This window comes from Mustelus asterias, chromosome 3 (assembly GCF_964213995.1).
Source record: "Mustelus asterias chromosome 3, sMusAst1.hap1.1, whole genome shotgun sequence".
Lineage (NCBI taxonomy): Eukaryota > Metazoa > Chordata > Chondrichthyes > Carcharhiniformes > Triakidae > Mustelus > Mustelus asterias.
The window spans coordinates 92,304,202-92,325,064 of record NC_135803.1 but is presented as its reverse complement, the minus strand read 5'-3'; the positions used below and the strand labels follow the sequence as shown (position 1 = coordinate 92,325,064).

Genomic DNA, 20,863 nt, shown 5'->3' with positions numbered 1-20,863 from the left:
CTGTATACTCTGAGGATAGTGTCTTCTGATTTGGTTAGCTATCAGGGATAGGAGGGTGTGACCGTGGCTGAGGGTGATAAGTGGATCCAGAGGGCAGGAACCTCAGATTTTGCAATTGTGCGACAGGTTTGAGGTTTTCTCAGCTTGTTTGGATGAGCTGACCAACCAGGACACCATGGGACGGGGGGGGGGGGGAGAGGAAGGGACACAGTAGTATTGGGGGACAGTATAGTGAGGGGGGTTGACACTGTTCTCTGAAGCAAAAAGTCAGAGTCCAGGTGGCAATGTTATCTGCCTGGTGCCAGGGTTCAGGATTCCGGGCTGGGGAAGACCTGCTGTAGGAGTGGGGAGAATCCAGTTGTAGTGGTCTATGTAGGTACCAATAACACTGCTAGAACTAGGAAAGAGGTTCTGTTGAGGAGAATGAGCAACTAGGGGCTAAATTAAAATGCAGAACCTTAAGTGTAATCATCTCTAGATTACAACCTGAGCCATGAGTAAATTGGCAGGTTAGCGAGATGAATGGGTTTTATTGATGGGGTGCTGGCACCAGCACTAGGGAAAAGTGGGAACTGTACCATTGGGACAGTCTACATCTGAACTGTGCTTGGATCAGTATCCTGGCAAGTTGTGTAACTAGGGCAATAGAGAGAGTGTTAAACTAAGTAGTGTGGGGGAGATATAATAAAGGGAGACAAAGTAATACAGCAGGATACCAATTTGGACAATGGTTATCAGAGAGTGACAGGAAGGGACAGAATTTTACAATCTTAATAGAGATGACTTGTTAATCTTAAAAGGGATGACTTGTTTGCAATAGAGGTAAATATGTATGATCTGATGGGCATTACAAAGACATGGTTGCAAAGTGACTAAGACTGCAACCTGAATGTTGAAGAGTATTTGACCTATCAGAGCAACAGGAAGCCAGGAAAGTGGTGGGATAGCTCTGTTAAGTAAGGATGGCATTAGTTCTATACTGAGATAAGATCTCCACTTGAAAGAGGGGAGGCATTGGCGTAGTGGTATTGTCACTAATCCAGGCTCTGGGGACCCAGGTTCAAATCCCACCACAGTAGATGGTGAAATTTGAATTCAATAAAAAGCTGGAATTAAAAATCTAATGATGCCCATGAAACCCAGTTAGTTGTTGTAAAAACCCATCTGGTTTACTAATATAGGAAAGGAAATCTGCCATCCTTATCGGGTATGCCCTACATGTGATTCCAGATCCACAGTAATGTGGCTGACTTGTAAATGCCCTCTGCAATAGCTGAACAAGCTACTCAGTTCAAGGGCAATTAGGGATGGGCAATAAATAAATGCTGGCCCAGCCAGTGACATTCTCATCCCATGAATGAATTTTTAAAAAGGCAGATGTAGAATCAATTCACATAGAGATAACAAACAGTAATGGGGTAGGAGGTCACTAGTGGGGGTAGTTTACAGGCCTCCTAACCGTGTAGTTACACTGTAGGATGGAGCACACAGGGAGAAATGGGGTGTATAATAAAGGTATCGCAATAATCATGGGAGACTTTGGATTGGGTGAGTTAGATTAGCAAAGGAAGTCAGAAAATGAGTTAATAGTTTTTTCAGGACAATTTCTTTAGAGTAGTACGTTCTAGTGCCAATCAAGGAGCAGGGTATTCTAGATAATGTGTAATGAAACCGGATTAATCAATGACCTAATGGTAAAGGAGCCTCTAGGCAACAGTAATCACAACATCATAGAATTTCACATTCAGTTTGAAGGAGAGAAGTGTGGGTCCGTAACACAGATTTTAAACCAAAATAAAGGTAACTGAGAGAGTATGAAGACAGCTCACTAACTTGAACATGAAAACCAGCTTAAGCGGCAGACATTTAAAGAGATAGTTAGTAACTCTTAGCAAATATTTATGCCAGTGTAAAAGAAGGGCTCTTTGAAAAGGATGCATCGTCTGTGGATAAATAAGGAAGTTAAGGAAAGTTAAATTGAAAAAAAAAACACTGTACAAAGCTATAACGATTAGTGGTAAATCAGAGGAATGGAGAGATTTTAAGAACCAGGAAAGAATGACCAAAAAGATGATGAAGCGGAGTATGAGAAAGCTAGACAATAATAAAAATAACAGATAATTAAAGTTTCTCCAAGAATTTGAATAAGGAAAGAGTAATTCAAGCTAGTTTTGGTTTGATTTATTATTGTCACATGTATTGGTATACAGTCAAAAGTATTGTTTCTTGTGCACTATACAGACAAAGCATACTGTTCATAGAGAAGGAAAGGAGAGAGTGCAGAATGTAATGTTACAACAGTAACATCTTTACTTTAGTGTTATTAAAGAGCAACTTAATGCGAGATAGGTCCATTCAAAAGTCTGGCAGCAGGAAAGAAGCTGTTCTTGAGTCGGTTGGTACATGTCCTCAGACTTTTGTATCTTTTTCCCGATGGAAGAAGGTGGAGGTGAGTGGGGCCCTTAATTATGCTGGCTGATTTTCCGAGGCAGGGGAAGTGTAGACGGTGTCAGTGGGTGGGAGGCTGGTTTGAGTGATGGACTGGGCTTCGTTCACGACCCTTTGTAGTTTCTTGCAGTCTTGATAGAGCAGGAGCCATACCAGGTTGTGATAGAACCAGAAAGAATGCTTTCTATGGTGCATCTGTAAAAGTTGGTGAGAGTCGTAGTGGACATACCAAATTTCCTTAGTCTTCTGAGAAAGTAGAGGAGTTGGTGGACTTTCTTAACTATAGTGTTGGCATAGGGGGACCAAGACAGACTGGTGATCTGGAAACCTAAAAACTTGCAGCTCTCGACCATTTCTGCTTCGTCCCCGTTGATGTAGGCAGGGACATGTTCTCCATTACGCTCCCTGAAGTCAATGACAATCTCCTTCGTTTTATTGACATTGAGGGAGAGATTATTGTCATTGCACCAGTTCACCAGATTCTCCCAAAAAAGTTCTAAGTGCTGAATTCGCAGGTAAACTGGTGTAAATCACGATTTTGTTTTCAGTGGGAGTTCACAGTCGAATCTCCCACACTCCGTGCAATGCAGAGGTCACAATCGTGAACATCACTAAAAGCTCAGAGGGTGGGGCCTGTTCACTCCAGAGTCTTGACAGTTTCACTGATCTGTCAGCCCCCCCTGCCTGCCTTGCCCCCGGGTCCAGGAGTGCCCAAACACCAGCATCTCCCCTCCCCCACCCACTCAAGGCAGACCTGGCCTCCCTTCAGTCCCGACCATATCCCAATGCAGAGTGGCAGCAGAACTTCCTTGGCACTGCCTGATGCCTGGTGGGCAGTGCCAAGGTGCCACCCGGGCATGGGCACTTTATCCCTTGGGTAGTGCCAAGGGGCACAAGCTGGCACTGCCAGGGTATCCATGCCCAGGGGGCACCACCCCCCCCTCCCACCGCCCGACCCCCTTCATTCCAGCAGGGTCTCCCACTAATTCCCCAAAAGTAGGGAGCTACTCTAAAGTGAAATTGTACTGGTGGAGTGGGAGATGCTATCTGACCCAGAGAATTCAGTCCCGGGCCTGATAACCACATTCAAATAACGTTAAAAATAGATTAAAATGACTTGCCTGCTGTTCCCGCTGGTTTCCAGTGTGGTCCTGACTGCGCCAGATATCCGTCCCTGGGAGATGCGCACATGTCGGGAACGCATGCGTGAATCAGCGCACGCGTGATTCTCCCGGTCTGATCCACCAAAAAATTAGCGGGTCAGGATGGGAGAATCGCAGCCTCTATCTCTTTCCTATACTCGTCTCATCATTGTTTGAGACCTAACCCACTACGGTGGCGTCATCAGCAAACTTGAAATTCGAGTTGGAGGGGAATTTGGCCGCATGGCCACAGGTGTACAAGGAGTACAGTAAGGGGCTGAGAACACAGCCTTGTAGGGCACCGGTGTTGAGGATGATCGGAGGGAGTGCAGAGAAGGTTTACTAGACGAATACTTGGGATCGCGGGACTGACAGAGATTCAGTTGGTTAGGATTATGTTCATTGGAGTTTAGAAGAATGAGATCTCATAGAAACCTATGTTCCCAATGGTGGGGGTGCCAAGAACCACAGATAGTAGATACATTGGTTATAATCTTCCAAAATTCCTTAGATTCTGGAAGGATCCCAGCGGATTGGAAAATAGCTAAAGTAACACCTTTATTCAAGAAAGGAGAGAGACAGAATGCAGAAAACTATAGGCAAATTGGCCTAAGATCTGTCATGGGGTAAGTGCTAGAATCCATTATTCAGGATACCTAGATAATAACAATGTGATCAGGCAGAGTCAACATGACTTCCAGAAAGGGAAATTGCATTTAACCAATCTATTTTTTTTTTGACAAAGTAACATTCAAGGTGGATAAAGGGGAACCTGTAGATGTGATGTTCCTGGATTTCTAAAAAGCATTTGATAAGGTGCCATATCAAAGGTTACTGCACAAGATATAGCAGGGTGCAACATATTTCATTTGATGCCTGATATTTCAATACTTATACTACTTTTATGGAATCATAGAATCCCTTTCGTACAGAAGGAGGCCATTCAGCCCATCGAGTCTGCACCAACTCTCCAACAGAGCAACCCACCCAGGGTCTATCCCCATAGCCCCATGTACTTACCTTGCTAATCCCCCTAACCTACATCTTGACATACTAAGGGACAATTTGTCACGGCCAATCCACCTAATCTGCATATCTTTAGACTGTGGGAGGAAACCAGAGCACCCGGAGGAAACCTACACAGACACGGAGAACATACAAATTCCACACAGTTTCCCGAGGCCAGAATTGAACCCGGGTCCCTGGTGCTCTGAGACAATGCTGCTAACCATTAGCATGGATAAAGGGTTGGTTAACTAAGAGGAATAGGGATAAATGGGTATTTTTTGGATTGGCAACCTGTAACGAGTACAACAGGGATCAGTGCTGGGCCCTCAACTATTTACAACTGACAACAATGATTAGGAAGGCAAATGGAATGCAATATAAAAGTGGGGAAGCGTTGCTGCAGCTGTAAAGGACCTTCGTGAGACCACAAGTGGAGTGTTGTATGCAGTTTTGTTCTCCTTTATTTGAGAGAATATATAATTGTATTAGAAGGTTCACTCAACTGATTCCTGGGATGAAGAAGTTATCTCTAAAGAAGGGTTGAACAGGCTGGACCTATACCCATTGGAGCTTAGAAGAATAAGGTGATCTGATTGAAACATGCAAGGGTGGATACCGAAAGGGTATTTTCTCTTGGAGGGGTAACTGGGGGACACAGTTTAAGAATAAGAGGTCTCACTTTTAAGACCGAGATGAGGAGAATATTTTTCTCTTGAGGGTCATTAGAGTGTGGAATTCTCTTCCCCAGAAAGGTAGTGGGGGCTGGTTCATTAAACTTTATTCAAGGCAGAGTTAGTCAGATTTGTTCTTGACCGGGATGTCGAGGGTTATGGAGTACAGATAGGAAAGGGCAGTTCAGACCTCAGCCAGATGAGATGTGATCTTACTGAATGGTGGAGCAGGCTGGAAGAGCCCATTGGCCTACTCCTGTTCCTGATTCTTTGAGTCAGTCAGTTCTTGGATGGCCACATTTCTGAAGCACTGAAGGCCGTCAGTGACTGGGGAACCACACCAGTTAAAGGGTGGAGAAAACTGGCAGAACAAGATACTAAAAATGTCACTGGCAAGACTGACATTTATTGCCCAACCCCAGTTGTCCTGTATAACTGAGTGCTTTGCCAGACAAATCCTAGGGCAGCTGAGCATCTACCAGGTTGATTAGTCATGTATAGGGTCCACTCTGGGTAAAGATGACAGGGTTCCTACAGTAAAGGGTATGAGTGAATTAGCTGAGTCTCTTAACCCCAATTCAACAGCTTTGTGATCACTTTTTTGATGACGATGTTTTATCTCTGGCTTTTTAAGATGAATTCAAATTCTGAAACTGTCGCAGTGGCATGTGAACTTGGTCCTGTGGATTATTAGTCCATTAACAGAACCACTGCACCACATACCGCTAAGATAATGGGCAGGGTTCAAAGCATTTGGTGTTTGGTTTGTTGTTCTGCAGTCAGTCTCCCTCACTGACAGAGGCCAGCATCACTGTGAAAGGCCCAATGTTCACTGCCTATGTTGCAACAAATTAGACCACAATCAGGGCAAACAGATGGCAGGTTTGGATGATGAAAGCACTTTAACTCCTTGCCCAACCATTCAATTTGAGGTGCTGTTCACACATGGCCTAAGGAAAAACAGCTGCATCCATCTGGGCAAATGCTTTGGGAGGTATAAAGAGGCTTTAGGGCAGTGGTTCCCAAAGGGTGCGGCGCGCCACACTGGTGCGGCGAGAGAGGATGGCAAGTGTGGCGGGAAGATTCAAGGACAATCAAAGAAACATTTAAACATGGTTTAAACAAGCATTGTTTTATACTTTCTGGATGTCCCATGATCATATTATAAAGTAGTTGTGTTCTATGTTATGGATCAAGCACTGCTAGGAGTTGTTTTTTTTTGTTTTTGAATGTATTTCTTATCAATAGAAAATTCAGTGTGGCGCGAGCAAATTTTTATCCCGAAAGTGCGGCCCAGTGAAAAAAGTTTGGGAACCACTGTTTTAGGGAGTCGGATTGTGAGTTACTTGATGCAGAATAACCAGTCTAACCTGTTCTAGTAACATGGTGACACTTGCTTTTAGTATCTGCGTAATCTGCCAGTTGGTGTGGTTCCCCAGTCAGCAAGCACTTTCAGTACCTCAGTAATGTCACCATCCCTCATGTGCATCAGTTTTGATTAGCTATTCATCTGCAAGGAGCATCACAGTTAATCCTGACCTATCCTCAATCGACATCCACATAGATACGAGCAGATCTGACTCCTTCCGAGCCCAGGAACAACTTGGCTGAGATCAGTTCAGTAAGAAGTCTCACAACACCAGGTTAAAGTCCAACAGGTTTATTTGGTAGCAAATACCATAAGCTTTCGGAGCACAGCTCCTTCGTCAGATGGGGTGGATATCTGTTCTCCAACAGTGCACAGACACAGAAATCAAGTTACAGAATACTAATTAGAATGCAAATCTCTACAGCGAGCCAGGTCTTAAAGGTACAGATAATGTGGGTGGAGGGAGCATTCAACACAGGTTAAAGAGATGTGTGTTGTCTCCAGACAGAACAGCTAGTGAGATTCTACAAGCCCAGGAGGCAAGCTGTGGGGGTTACTGATAATGTGACATAAATCCAACATCCCGGTTTAGGCCGTCCTCATGTGTGCGGAACTTAGAACCATAGAAACCCTACAGTGCAGAAGGAGGCCATTCGGCCCATCGAGTCTGCACCGACCACAATCCCACCCAGGCCCTACCCGCTAATCTTGGCTATCAGTTTCTGCTCAGCGACTCTGCGCTGTCGTGTGTCGTGAAGGCCGCCTTGGAGAACGCTTACCTGAAGACCCAAGGCTGAATGCCCATGACTGCTGAAGTGCTCCCCCACAGGAAGAGAACAGTTTTGCCTGGTGATTGACGAGCGGTGTTCATTCATCCATTGTCGTAGCGTCTGCATGGTTTCCCCAATGTACCATGCTTCGGGACATCCTTTCCTGCAGCGTATCAGGTAGACAACGTTGGCCGAGTTGCAAGAGTAGGTACCGTGTACCTGGTAGATGGTGTTCTCACGTGAGATGATGGCATCCGTGTCGATGATCCGGCACGTCTTGCAGAGGTTGCTGTGGCAGGGTTGTGTGGTGTCGTGGTCACTGTTCTCCTGAAGGCTGGGTAGTTTGCTGCGGACAATGGTCTGTTTGAGGTTGTGCGGTTGTTTGAAGGCAAGAAGTGGGGATGTGGGGATGGCTTTGGCGAGATGTTCGTCTTCATCAATGACATGTTGAAGGCTCCGGAGGAGATGCCGTAGCTTCTCCGCTCCGGGGAAGTACTGGACGACGAAGGGTACTCTGTCCACTGTGTCCCGTGTTTGCCTTCTGAGGAGGTCGGTGCGGTTTTTCGCTGTGGCGCGTCGGAACTGTTGATCGATGAGTCGAGCGCCATATCCTGTTCTTATGAGGGCATCTTTCAGCGTCTGGAGGTGTCTGTTGCGATCCTCCTCATCCGAGCAGATCCTGTGTATTCGGAGGGCTTGTCCATAGGGGATGGCTTCTTTTACGTGTTTAGGGTGGAAGCTGGAGAGGTGGAGCATCATGAGGTTATCCGTGGGCTTGCGGTACAGTGAGGTGCTGAGGTGACCGTCCTTAATGGAGATGCGTGTGTCCAAGAATGCAACCGATTCCGGAGAGTAGTCCATGGTGAGTCTGATGGTGGGATTGAACTTGTTGATGTCATCATATAGTTGTTTCAGTGATTGTTCACCATGACTCCAAAGGAAGAAAATGTCATCGATGTATCTAGTGTATAGCATCGGTTGAAGGTCCTGTGCGGTGAAGAAGTCTTGTTCGAACCTGTGGATGAAGATGTTGGCATATTGAGGTGCGAAATTTGTCCCCATGGCTGTTCCGTGTGTCTGGATGAAGAACTGGTTGTTGAAGGTGAAGATATTGTGGTCCAGGATGAAGCGGATGAGTTGTTAAATTGCATCTGGAAACTGGCAGTTGACGGCATTGAGTACTGAGGCCGTTGCAGCAATGCCATCCTCGTGGGGGATGCTGGTGTAGAGTGCCGAGACATCCATTGTGACGAGGAGTGCTCCTGGTTCAACTGCTCCATGTGTGTTGAGTTTCTGTAGGAAGTCCGTAGTGTCGCGACAAAAGCTGGGGGTTCTTTGTACAATGGGTTTCAAGATGCCCTCGACATAGCCGGAGAGGTTCTCGCACAGGGTTCCATTTCCTGAAACGATGGGACGGCCATGTTTGTTTGCCTTGTGTATTTTTGGGAGGCAGTAGAGATCTCCAACGCGTGGAGTACGTGGGATGAGAGCACGGAGGGTGCTCTGAAGGTCCGGATCAAAGGTTTTGATCAGAGTGTTGAGTTGACGGGTGTGTTCTTTGGTCGATCTGTGGGTAACTGTCTGTAGTGTTCCTGGTTGTTCAGTTGTCGGTACACTTCTTTGCAGTAATCCGTTCTGTTCAGTATGACGATGGCCCCTCCTTTGTCTGCTGGTTTGATGACAATGTTGCGGTTGGTCTTGAGAGCGTGGATGGCGTTACGTTGTGCTTGGGTGATGTTCGGTGCTGTCTTGTGAGTGCGGCTGATGAATTTGGTGTTGACGCACCTCCTGATGGCTTGGGCATACATGTCAAGTCGAGGGCAGCGGCCTTCCGGAGGAGTCCAATTCGACTCTTTCCTCTTCGGTTGCACTGCGGGATTTGCATTCTAATTAGTATTCTGTAACTTGATTTCTGTGTCTGTGCACTGTTGGAGAACAGATATCCACCCCATCTGACGAAGGAGCTGTGCTCTGAAAGCTTATGGTATTTGCTACCAAATAAACCTGTTGGACTTTAACCTGGTGTTGTGAGACTTCTTACTGTGCTTACCCCAGTCCAACGCCGGCATCTCCACATCATGAGATCAGTTCACTCAGGATGGCTTGATGAGATCCACTGAGCTGATGGATGCTGTTACTGAGTCAGTCCTGTTGCTTGGAGGCTGCATGTTGTACACTAAAGGCCCTCCGGCTTACTTTCCTTCTGTTTCTCTCTTCTCTCCCAGGCCTGGGAAACTCCAAAGAAGCCACTGCTCCGGCCAGTGTGGGGGATCTTGCTCCTGACAGTTTCCTCCTGAATGTGTTGAAGGGTTTGGAGCTGGGCCCGATTGTAATAATCAGCCCATCGCTGAGTGGGATGTATTCGCTGCCGTTCCTGTTTGGACACAATGAGCTGGTGAAGGGATTCATCCCTGTCGCCCCGATCTGCACTGAGAAATTCTCTGGTGAACAATACACCAGTGTAAAGGTATGCTTGATCTTCCGCTGACAGAACTTGCATTTATGTAGCGCTTTTCACATCCTCGGCATACTTCACAGCCAGTCAAAGCAGGTGTCAATGCTGCAGGAAACATCGCAGCCAATTTGTGCACAGCAAGCTCCCACAATGAGATACTGACCCAAACAATCTGTTTCCATGGTTTTGGAGAGAGAAATATTGGCCAGGATACTGGAGAGAGCTCTGTCACTTCTCTTAACATATGTCCATGGGAACCTTTACATCCACCCGGGAGGGCCCCGGGCCCTCGGGACTTTGGTTTCATGTACAACCTGAAAAACAGCCCCTCTGACAGAGCAACACCCTTGCGTCGGAGGGCCAGTCTGCCTTGGAATGGGATTTGAAGCTTTGACTTAGTGGAGTGAATGCTGCAGTTCAGCCATTGCTAATATTTGTAGCGCTCATTCTCAGCCTCACAGAATGACTGTGAGAACAAAGATTTTTTTTCCCCAAAGTACAATGTCAGCTCTGAAGAAATGGGGCGTAAACGCAATAGATTTATGAACACAGACATTAGGAACTAGGCCCCTCAAACCTGTTCTGCCATTTAATAAGATCATGATTGATCTGATTGTAACCTCCTCCCTACCCCCTTGTGGATCGAGAATTTTATCTAGCTCTGCTTTAAATATTCAGAGTTTTCACCAGTTTTTGAGGGACAGATATCCAGACACTCTCAACCCTCAGAAAATATTTCTCCTCATCTCCCTCTTATGTAAGCCTCCCCTTCCCTAAAAGACACTAATGAATTGAATAAAAGCAAATTACTGCGGATGTTGGAATCTGAAACCAAGAGAGAAAATGCTGGAAAATCTCAGTAGGTCTGGCAGCATCTGTAAGGAGAGAAAAGAGCTGACATTTCGAGTCCAGATGACCCGTTGACAAAGTTTTGACAAAGGGTCATCTGGACTCAACATCAGCTCTAATGAATTGGCTGGCTTTGTACAATAATCATTCATAGTTTCATAGTCACTTTAACTGAGACTATTCAATTCCAGATTTTATTAAAATTAATTTATTGAATTTAATTGCATTTGAATTCCACCTGCTGTTGCGGTGGGATTTCATAGAAGTCATAGAAACCCTACAGTGCAGAAGGAGGCCATTCGGCCCATCGAGTCTGCACCGACCACAATCCCACCCAGGCCCTACCCCCACATTTTTACCCGCTAATCCCTCTAACCTACACATCCCAAGACTCTAATGGGCAATTTTTAACCTGGCCAATCAACCTAACCCGCACATCTTTGGACTGTGGGAGGAAACCGGAGCACCCGGAGGAAACCCACGCAGACACGAGGAGAATGTGCAAACTCCACACAGACAGTGACCCGAGCCGGGAATCGAACCTGGGACCCTGGAGCTGTGAAGCAGCAGTGCTAACCACTGTGCCACCGTGCCGCCCATACCACTGTGCCACCGTGCCGCCCATACCACTGTGCCACCGTGCCGCCCATACCACTGTGCCACCGTGCCGCCCATACCACTGTGCCACCGTGCCGCCCATACCACTGTGCCACCGTGCCGCCCATACCACTGTGCTACCGTGCCGCCCATACCACTGTGCTACCGTGCCGCCCAGGGCTGGGTCTTTGGATTACTAGTTTAGTGATATCCCTATCCAAGTGTATGATGGTTCTGCACATTGTTCAGTTTGGCACCAGACTCTGGGCCTGCCCAGTACACAGGTGCCAATCGGAGTGGTTTAAGCACATATGGTTGCAGAAACCCTCACTACCACACCCAGCTCACCACAGTAAGTGTCAGTGAGCTCTACCACCTCGGGGACAAAAGTAGTGATGAGGAGGAAAATCAGAGCTTAATTTAATTAGCAGCTATCATCCACATTGTGTGGTACAGTGATTAGGATCCCTGGCTGATTACCCCCTCTCCACCTATCTCAAATGCTGACAGTTAACGTTCCCAACAAGCTAGATTGCAGTAAGGACTGAATCTGGGATGTTTGTGGTTCTTTCATTCATCAGTGTACCTCTACAGTCACTGATCTGCCTAACCATTTGCTCACTCTTCACCATTGATCTCCATCCTCCCAACTTTTTCTCAAGTCCATATACTGTCTCTCCCCTATCTCAGTAACCTCCTGCAGCTACATTATCGCTCTCTCTCTCTTGCACGTGTGCTCTCTCTCTCTCTCTCGTGCGCACGCTCTCTGATCAAGCATTTGCTCACCCCTCCTATCTCCCTCACTCAGTCACCATTCAATACTTGATCTTATTTCATCCTGTGAGGGGCTTTGGGATGCTTTTCTACCTTGAAAATGCTCTATAAATGCATTCTGTAGTTGTTAGTCAGCATGGTCTTTGTTAAGCTACTAGGGAGTTTTTTAAGTCTTGGCAGCACTTAAAGTGACTGAACACTGCCACGATTGGAGTGTTGGATGATCAGGTTGAAGTAGGCCCCACTGCACACTGCTCCTGATCAGCCAATTACACCGAGAGCCCCAGTTACTGATCCATGCTTTATGTTTTTGACAGACCCCAACGTTGATTGTGTACGGTGAAGAGGACAAGCCAATGGGCATGGCGTCATTCGACAACCTGAAAAACCTGGCCAACCGCAAGGTGCACATAATGAAGGGGGCTCCGCATGCGTGTTACCTCAGTGACCCAGAGGAGTGGCATCAGACGATTCTGGAGTTCCTGCAAAATCTGTCCTAGGTCCTCTCTCATACTCACACACTACAGCTAAATAATTACCAGTTATTGGGTTAATCTAATGTCACTTATTAAATGTGCCAATCAGGAAGAACCTTGTTTAGTGCCTGCCATCTTTCCTCCAATGGCATTGCTGATTTTTATAGTAGCTTCTTTCAGAGACCTTGATGCTGATTCGCCAAAATTCCTTATTGCATTGACCAGTTAGCCTATTCTCAGTGTTTACAAGATTTTCAACTCAAGTCGCTCAGAACCATGTACACTGAGATCAGACTCCATTCACCTGCTCTAGTCTTGCCATCTCAATTAACCAGTTGACTGTTGAGGCCTCTGTTGGGTTGAGTGTGTATATAAGAAGGCTGGTTATGCATCACACTGAAGGGCTCTTGTTGGGTACAAATTGTCCACCACAGGAATTAGCAGGTATTTCATTGGAATGAATTGATAAAGATGAAGGTTTTGAAGGTAAAATCCGATTCTTTGGCACTTTTACCTCAACAGGCCAGAGTAAAAGATGGGTGATGAGTTCCAGTGATCCTACTGGAGCTCAGTCTGTTGAGAGAGTCCAGTCACCTTCTTACATAAGAAGCAGGAGTGGACCATGGGGCCTGTTGAGCCTGCTGTGCCTTTCAATACAATCATGACTGAATTTTAGCTTTATCTCCATTTTCCCGCTCACTCCCCACATCCCTTAATTCCCTGAGAGACTAAAAATCTGTCTATTGCAGTCTTAAATATATTCAACGATGGAGCATCTACAATCCTTTGGGGGAGAGAATTCCAACGATTCGCAACCCTTTGAATGAACAAGCTCTCCTCATCTCAGTCTTAAGCATTTACTGAATTATAGACCAGAAATTGAACTGGACTAGCCATATAAATACTGTGACTACAAGAGAAGGTCAGAGGCTAGGAATTCTGTGGTGAGTAACTCACCTCCTGATGCCCTGGAGTGTGATGGAATACCCTCCACTTGCTCCAACAACACTGAAACGCTTGACACCATCCAGGACAAAGCAGTCCACTTGATTGGCATTCAATTCCTCGACCACCGACGAATAGTGGCAGCCGTGTGGACCATCTACAAGATGCACTGCAGGAACTCGCCAAGGTTCCTGAGACAGCATCTTCCACCCACGTCCACTGCCATCTAGAAGGACAAAGGCAGCAGAAACAGCACCAACTGGAGGTTCCCCTCCAAGCCACTCCATGCTGATTTGGAAATACATTATTGTTCATTCTCTGTCACTGCTTCAGAATCCTGGAACTCCTTCCCTAACAGCCCTTTGGGTGTACCTACACCACATGGACGTCAGCAGTTCAAGAAGGCAGCTCACCACCACCACCTTCTCCAGCATAATTAGGGATGGGCAATAAATGCTGGTTTAGACAGAAAAACCCACATCCCGTGAATGAATGTAAAACAAAATTGGCATCTTATCCTGAGACTGTGACCCTGTGATGTAGATTCCATAGTCGGGGAGAAACTCTCTCTCTCTACCCTGTCAAGCCTCTTCTGAATCTTGTATGTTTCAATGAGATCACTTCTCATTCTTAACTCCAGAGAATATGACCCAATTTAATCAGCCTTTCATCAAAGGACAACCCTCTCACCCCAGGGACCAACGCCTTCAATGCAGGTATATCCTTCCTTAAATATAGAGACCAAAATTGCATAAAGTATTCCAGATGTGATCTTGCCAAAGTCCTGTGCAATTGTAGCAAAACTACTTTATTCTCGCAGTTGTTGCCTAGGAGTTGAAGTTGCCCAAGACAGTGTGTAGGAGGTTGTCCAGAGTGTTGATATCAGTAGTTGAGTGTCATACAAGATGGTGTTAATGTCTCTGAGACATTAACACCATCACTACTCCGATGTTACAGCTGCTGCCATGAGCTTCATCTCTGTCTGTATAAGTTGATCCACAACTCGGGACAATGGAACCAGTGAGGTATCAAACTCCTGCAAATTACTCTCTCCGTCTAAAATCCTGCATTCAAAAGTCGTGGTGGGATTTGAATACTCGATCTTAGATTGTCACTACACTAGTACTGTCTTTCTCTTCTCGCCAATAATAATATTCAACACAGTAAATGCTGATTTTCTTGAGATTTATGAAATGTTATCTGAACTGCTTTAATTGCTTGACGTTGTAACCATAACCATGGACTACTAAAATGTGTGATTCAGAACTAACCTATCAGAATTTGATCATTCTTTGCAGGGAGGATAACAAACCTTGCATATTACAATAAATGCTGATTTTTATTCCCATAAAAATTACAATGGGCTTTGTTGATTTGACATATTCTTCACTGCAGTAAACAAATTGTGTCGCAGGAATCATTGCTGCTGATTCTAAAGAGAGCAACACTTGGGAGTGATCTCTCCTGAAGACTGAGGGACAACCTGGTGGGAGGTCTGAAGGTTGTGAAAGGGACTCAAAAAGGCTGGGAACTGATCAGCTTTTTCTTGTGTTCAGAGCAGTGATGGGCAACCTAGGCTAGTAAGTGGGCCTCCTTCATTTTAGTGGGCCACAAGAGTGAAATGAGGTTTGTTCACTAACCATAACCTCATGAATAAGATTAAATATATTTAATACACATCAAATATTTCATGATGTGTTACAGAAAATGCTTAATATATATATTAATAGAGTTGTCATCAACTTCTACAGGGATAAAGGGTAGATGCATGAAGGATGTTCCTGATGGTAGGGGTGTCCAGAACCAGGATCACAGTCTGAGGATACAGGGTAGACCATTTAGGATGGAGATGGTGAGCCTGTGGAATTCATTAACACAGATGCCAAAACATTGAATGTATTCAAGAGGTGGCTAGATACAGCACTTGGGGCGAATGGGATCAAAGGTTATGGGGAGATTAGGCTATTGAGTTGGACGATCAGCCATGACCGTGATGAATGACGGAGCAGGCTCGAAGAGCCGAATGGCCTCCTCCTGTTCCTATCTTCTATGTTTCCATATTTCAAATGGGAAAAACAAATGAAATATTTACACATCTTGCGTAGATTACAATTTGCTGTGCTATTCAAAGCTAATACCAGTTACAATTATAAATTATATATTTAATTACACAGATGTGCTTGAGGTACTTATTTTCATTTATTTACCTTTAATTAATAAAACCTACTACTCCAGATAAGATTTACTGCTACGAAAACTTTATTATGAAGAAACTGTTACGGTTCCCAATAAATTGTACCAGTATTTATAAGATAAATGTGGAAAATAAGTAAAATACCCACCAGCCAATTACTCCGCTCTCAGTCTCATTCTTCTATCTCCCGGTTCCACTCAGTCTCGCAAATTCTGCTCTCATTATCTCGACAAAATGTCTCGTGGGCCACGTAACCCTGATACAGTTGCTGGCCACTGGTTGAGAGAATGGCAGAACTTGGAGCAGATTCTCATCTTTAATACCCTGGGCAGTGAGGAGTCTGACAGGCTTTGTAAGAGGTGTGAGGTGATACTTTTTGCCATTGTGAGAAAGTCAAAAGATTTATGCTTTTATTTTTATTTATTAGTGTCACAAGTAGGCTTACATTAACACTACAATGAAGTTACTATGAAAATCCCTTGTCACCACGCTCCAGCGCCTGTTCGGGTACACTGAAGGAGACTTTAGTATAACCAATGCACCTAACCAGTATGTCTTTTGGACTAATGGGAGGAAACTGGAGCACTCAGAGGAAACCCATGCAGACACGGGGAAAATATACAGGCTCCACACAGACAGTCACCCAAGCCGGGAATCAAACTCGGGTCCCTGGTACTGTGAAGCAGCAGTGCTAACCAGCTCGGGGTGTGGAGAGAATTTAGTTTGTGAAAAATGGGATGGGGGGAGCGATAAATTATGGAGCTTCTGTCATCTGAATGGATTCAGCCAGATTATGTATAATCAATTATATATATATATATATATACATATATTATCAATGAAAATTAAGGGAATGGGGTGTTTTGGTGTGCAGGCTGGATAGATTAAGGAAGTTTGATCTGACATGTGTTGGTGATCATTGAAAGACAGTCCAAGGGAAGGGACTCGACAAAGAATTGAGCGGCAAAACAGGATTCTCATCATTGCCTGGATTTTTAATCAAACAAAAGAAGAAATGGACGCAGTTTGAGTAAAGAAACTGGATCAAATGAAAGGCCTGGGAAGCAGTTTCAATATTCCCTGGAAGAGGTAAGATAAGATCTACGAGGGCACTATCCGCCTCTAACCAATGCAGGTGGAGAAGGTAGTCAAGAAGGCATACGGCATGCTTGCCTTTATTGGCCGGGGTATTGAGTTTAAAAATTGGCAAGTCATGTTGCAGCTTTATAGAACCTTAGTTAGGCCGCGCTTGGAATATAGTGTTCAATTCTGGTTGCCACATGAATTCTGGCTTTGGAGAGGGTACAGAAAAGATTTACTAGGATGTTACCTGGTATGGAGGGCATTAGCTATGAGGAGAGGTTGGAGAAACTTGGTTTGTTCTCACTGGAGCGACAGAGGTTGCGGAAAGACCTGAAAGAAGTCTACAAGATTATGAGGGGCATGGACAGAGTGGATAGTCAGAAGCTTTTTCCCAGGGTGGAAGAGTCAATTACTGGGGGGGCATAGGTTTAAGGTGCAAGGGGCAAGATTTAAAGGAGATGTACGAGGCAGATTTTTTACACAGAGTAGTGGGTGCCTGGAACTCGTTGCCGGGGGAGGTAGTGGAAGCGGATACGGCAGTGACCTTTAAGGGGCGTCTTGACAAGTACATGAATAGGGTGGGAATAGAAGGGCCTGTTCCTGTGCTGTAATTTTCTTTGTTCTTTGTTTAATGGTCATGGAGGGTGTACGGTGCTAAGATATTCCACCAATAATACAGAATGACAAAGCAGTCACGAGCAGTCAGGCTGAATGTAGATGTGACTGAGTGAGTGCAGAGTTCAGTTCTGATGAGTTCCAGTTACATGTGATTTTACTTTGTGTTGTTTACACTTTGGTTTAGTTGTTCATTAACTAAAAAGTATTTCTTCTTTCAAGGGATTAGCTCCAAAGGTTATTCTCTCTTTGCAGGTATATGACCATTTCATAATAGAGTCATAGAGGTTTACAGCAGGGAAACAGGCTCTTCGGCTCAACTTGTCCATGCCGCCCTTTTTTTTTACCTAGTCGCAATTGCCCGTGTTTGGCCCATATCCCTCTATACCAATCTTACCCATGTCCAAATGCTTTTTAAAAGACAAAATTGTACCCGCCTCTACTACTGCCTCTGGCAGCTCGTTCCAGATACTCACCAACTTCTGTGTGAAAAAATTGCTCCTCTGGACCTTTTTGTATCTCTCCCCTCTCACCTTAAACCTATGCCCTCTAGTTTTAGACGCCCCTAACTTTGGAAAAAGGTATTGACTATCTAGCTGATCTATGCCCTTCATTATTTTATAGACCTCTATAAGATCACCTCTAAGCCTCCTATGCTCTAGGGAAAAATTCCCAGTCTATCCCCTCTCCTTATAACTCAAACCATCAAGTCCTGATAGCATCCTAGTAAATCTTTTCTGCACTTTTTCTAGTTTAATAATATCCTTTCAATAATGGGGTGACCAGAGCTGTACACAGTATTCCAAGTGTTGCCTTACCAATATCTTGTACAACTTCAACAAGACATCACAACCCCTGTATTCAATGAAACCAAGCATGCCGAATGCCTTCTTCAGCACCCTGTCCACCTGTGACTCCACTTTCAAGGAGCTATGAACCTGTACCCTTAGATCTCTTTGTTCTATAACTCTCCCCAACGCCCTATCATGAACTGAGTAAGTCCTGCCCTGATTCAATCTACCAAAATGCATCGACTCACATTTATCTAAATTAAACTCCATCTGCCATTCATCAGCCCACTGACCCACTTGATCAAGATCCTGTTGCAATCCTAGATAACCTTCACTGTCCACTATGCCACCAATCTTGGTGGTCATCTGCAAACTTACTAACCATGCCTCCTAAATTTCCATCCAAATCATTAATATAAATGACAAATAACAGTAGACCCAGCACCAATCCTTGAGGCACACTACTGGCCACAGGCCTCCAGTTGGAAAATCAACCCTCTACAACCATCCTCTGTCTTCTGTCATCAAGCCAATTTTGTACCCAATTGGTTACCTCACCCTGGATTCTGTGAGATTTAACCTTATGCAACAACCTACCATGCGGTACCTTGTAAGTAAATCTCTTAACATTGTACAGCTTTAATACAGTGACATTCTCTTTGAGTAATCTGGAACAGTACACTGCTTTAGAAAGTATACAGTAATCCTTAAAACTATTTTTTATTCGCACTTACAGTACCTATAAAATTATCTCTAACATTGTACTCTAACACATACTGTTACAGTGTTCATACATTAATCGTAGGCGAGGTATTTGATTCTTTAAATCATGAAGCTTTTTGGATTGTCCTCCAGCCCTTTGGCTGCCTGATGAAGTTTGTCACCATCCTGAGACTCCTGCATAACAGTATGACTGTCACCATCCTGCTGCTAGGGTTCGGGGTGTCACCTAATGGCTGAATGACATCCTGAAGGGGGAGGGTGAGAAGGCAGAGGTTATGGTATATGTTGGTACCAGCGACATAGATAGAATGAGGGATGAAGTCTTGCATTGAGAATTCAAGGAGCTTAGGCAGTAGACTAAAAAGTAGACCTCTTGGGTTGTAATCTCTGGATTACTCCCAGTGCCACGTGCGAGCGAGCACAGAAATAGGAGAGTAGTGCAGATGAATGCATGGCTTAAGGATTGGTGCAGGAGAACATAAGAACATAAGAACATAAGAAATAGGAGCAGGAGTAGGCCATCTGGCCCTTCGAGCCTGCCCCGCCATTCAACAAGATCATGGCTGATCTGAAGCGAATCAGTTCCACTTACCCGCCTGCTCCCCATATCCCCTAATTCCCTTATCGATCAGAAAACTATCTACCCGTGATTTAAACATATTCAACGAGGAAGCCTCCACCACTTCAATGGGCAGAGAATTCCAGAGATTCACTACCCTCTGAGAGAAGAAGTTCCCCCTCAACTCTGTTCTGAACCGGCCCCCCCTTATTTTGAGGCTGTGCCCTCTAGTTCTGGTTTCCCTTCTAAGTGGAAAGAATCTCTCCACCTCTACCCTATCCAGCCCCTTCATTATCTTATATGTCTCTATAAGATCACCCCTCATCCTTCTAAACTCCAACGAGTACAGACCCAATCTGTTTAATCTCTCCTCATAAGCTACACCCCTCATCTCCGGTATCAACCTGGTGAACCTTCTCTGCACTCCCTCCAAGGCCAATATATCCTTTCGCAAATAAGGGGACCAAAACTGCACACAGGAGGGAGGAAGGGCTTAGATTCCTGGATCACTGGGACCATTTCTGGGAAAGGGGGGCCTGTACAAGCGGGACGATCTACACCTGAACCAGAGTGGGATTAACATTCTTGCAGGACGTTTTGCTAGTGCTGTTGGGAGGAGTTAATCTAATTTGGCAGTGGGAGGGAACACAGACTGTTAGCAGAATAGGGACACTGCATCATACAGTAAAACAATCAAGTCAAAGAGAGTGCAACTGTATTAGGTTTCAATGGAGCAGGCGAGGCTGGATAACCTCCACTTTAATGCCAGGAGTATTGCAGGTAAAACGGCTGAGTGAAGGGTGATAATTGACATGTGATACAGTAGCCATCACAGAGACATAGTTGAGGGACAGGCAGGATTGGCAACTCAATATTCCAGTATATGGAATCTTCAGGTGAGGCAGGGGAGGAGGGAAAAGAGGAGGTGGCATTGCATTATTAGTTAAGGAGTCAGTTACTTCAGTAAGGAGAGGTGATATCTTGGAGGGGGCAACGAATGAAGCTTTGTGGGTGGAGCTTGGAAATGAAAAAGGGGCAGCTGCATTGCTAGGTGTTTATTATAGACCCCCAGATAGTCAGCGGGAAATTGAAGAGCAAATATGTACACAATTCGTGGAGAAGTGTAAGAATAATAACAATAGGGTAATTATAGTATGTGATTTCAACTTTCCCAACGTTAACTGGGACAGACATAGGGCAGAATTTTACTGTTCCGCCTGCCACAGGAATTGGAGTGGGCAGGGGGCAGACCATTCAAAGGTCCGTTGACCTCAGGCAGGATTTTCCAGTCTTGGGGTAAGTGTGGCTGGAAAATCCCGCCCATTGTGTTAAGGGCTTGGATGGAATGGAATTCTTGAAATTTGCATTGGAAAAACCTTTTAGGCCAATATGTA

The 20,863-nt window shown here is 45.1% G+C and overlaps 1 protein-coding gene across 1 annotated transcript in view; it reads left to right on the top strand.

The window, feature by feature from the left end:
• The window catches only part of abhd14b (abhydrolase domain containing 14B), a 598,368-nt gene extending 582,518 nt beyond the window's left edge, over positions 1-15,850 (top strand). The window contains exons 4-5 of the mRNA XM_078209342.1: positions 9,634-9,875; positions 12,401-15,850. Coding sequence (XP_078065468.1) covers positions 9,634-9,875; positions 12,401-12,583 — 425 coding nt within the window. The 3' untranslated portion in view covers positions 12,584-15,850. The remainder of the gene's footprint in view (positions 1-9,633; positions 9,876-12,400) is intronic.
• The last annotated feature ends 5,013 nt before the right edge of the window (positions 15,851-20,863 follow it).